The sequence below is a fragment of the Acanthamoeba castellanii genome (assembly GCF_000313135.1).
Source record: "Acanthamoeba castellanii str. Neff unplaced genomic scaffold scf7180000084636, whole genome shotgun sequence".
In the NCBI taxonomy this organism is placed as follows: Eukaryota; Discosea; order Longamoebia; family Acanthamoebidae; genus Acanthamoeba; species Acanthamoeba castellanii.
Window position 1 is genome coordinate 24,939 of NW_004457685.1, and position 1,476 is coordinate 26,414.

The 1,476-nt window shown below is 60.0% G+C and overlaps 1 protein-coding gene across 1 annotated transcript in view; it reads right to left on the reverse strand.

Moving 5' to 3' along the window:
• ACA1_086070 (serine/threonine kinase) overlaps positions 1-1,476 on the reverse strand; it is a gene marked incomplete at both ends in the record, with an annotated part of 6,883 nt that overhangs the window by 3,625 nt on the left and 1,782 nt on the right. Inside the window, 5 exons of the mRNA XM_004354489.1 lie at positions 83-333; positions 430-574; positions 643-805; positions 875-958; positions 1,067-1,432. Coding sequence (XP_004354541.1) covers positions 83-333; positions 430-574; positions 643-805; positions 875-958; positions 1,067-1,432 — 1,009 coding nt within the window. The remainder of the gene's footprint in view (positions 1-82; positions 334-429; positions 575-642; positions 806-874; positions 959-1,066; positions 1,433-1,476) is intronic.

A 1,476-nucleotide genomic window follows, 5' to 3' on the forward strand; every position in this document is an offset into this window, starting at 1 on the left:
GAAGCCCACCGGCAGTCCCACTCCTGCACCGCACGCGTCAACAACCACGCGCCTCCGCACACGCACACGCACACGCACGTACCAAGTCCGATAGCCAAATTGTCGGCGGAGGAGGAGGTGATGATGGTCTCGCAGTGCACACCGGAGTGACCAGACTCGCAGATGCAGGTGCCGAGCTCATCGCTGCAGAGGCCCTCGTTCGAGCACAGGGTGCCATTGATGAGGCAGTGCTGGAACGGGACCACGAACTCGCCGTCGCACTTGAGCGCCTCCAGCTGCGTGAAGACGTAGGTCTTCGTGGCCTCTATTTGGTTGGCGCTCACGCCGTAGGTTCTGTTGCAGAGCAACCACCCCAATAACCAATGGGGTGAGGTTGAGGGGTAGATGAGCTTAAGTTTCAGGTCCAGTCGTGTGAGGGAGAGATCGTACCGAGAAAGGTCAACGTCTGCGGTCTCGCTGGTCTGCGTCCAGTACACAAACTCGACGAGGCCGCGCAGCTTGTTGCAGTTGGACTGCTCGGCGTGAAGCAAGAACGAGGCCCACGCGACAATCGGCCAGCTGTGCTCCCCAGGCGCTGTCATCCACACCACCAGCATTATCATTAGTCTCATTATTCGGTTGTGATTTGTAGAGATTACGTACCCAGTATGAGCGGCATGAAGGCCATTTCGGAAGCGGGGTTGAGCACGAAGCTGTCCCCGATCGCTGCGGTGACTGTATCTTGGGAGGCAGCCACGACGTTGTTGTCGGCGTTGACCAGGCTCGCCATGTTGGCCGCTCGGGTGGCGATCACTTGGAATGGCGTCTGTGTGTCATTGATAGACATGTGTGTTATTGCCAGGCAACAAGCCAGATCTGGTTTGACGGCGCGCACCCAAAAAGTGAAGGAGTAGAGGGTTGTCTTCAGCTTTTGGGCCAGGTCAACGGCGGTCACGTTGGCCGTCCTGTTTGCCAGGTCCTGCACTGGAAACCTCACTTGGCGCCCCACCCCCACCTGCGCGCGTCGTCCAAGCCAAGTCAAGTCAAACCCGGTCAACGTCGTGGGATGAAGTTAAGTTGCTCGTACCGTGTCGTCCCAGCCGTCGACAGCCACGCTCAAAGCGTGCGTGAACAGCTCGGTGATATCGGACGGCTCCGAGAGCACCAGCACCATGATCTCCTGATCGGGCAGCGCGGCCGGCTGCGCAGCCAGCAGGTCGGCATTGAGCTCGACGATCTTGGGGTCGTTCCAGCGGGTCACGCTACCCAGGTAGATCTCGGCGATCACCGACAGGTTGAGCACCAGCGGTTGGTCGAGGCCGCTGAGACTCGGCAGGTTGTAGGCCGGCACGACAGCGATGGCCGCGGCGGGCAGGATGGTGAGATCGGGCACGGCTGTCGTGTTGAGCCCGACAGTGGTGATGCTATAGTCGACCTGCTCGAGCGACGCCTCCTGCACAGCGTCCTCGGTGTCGGCAAAGTAGTAGTGGAGCTTGT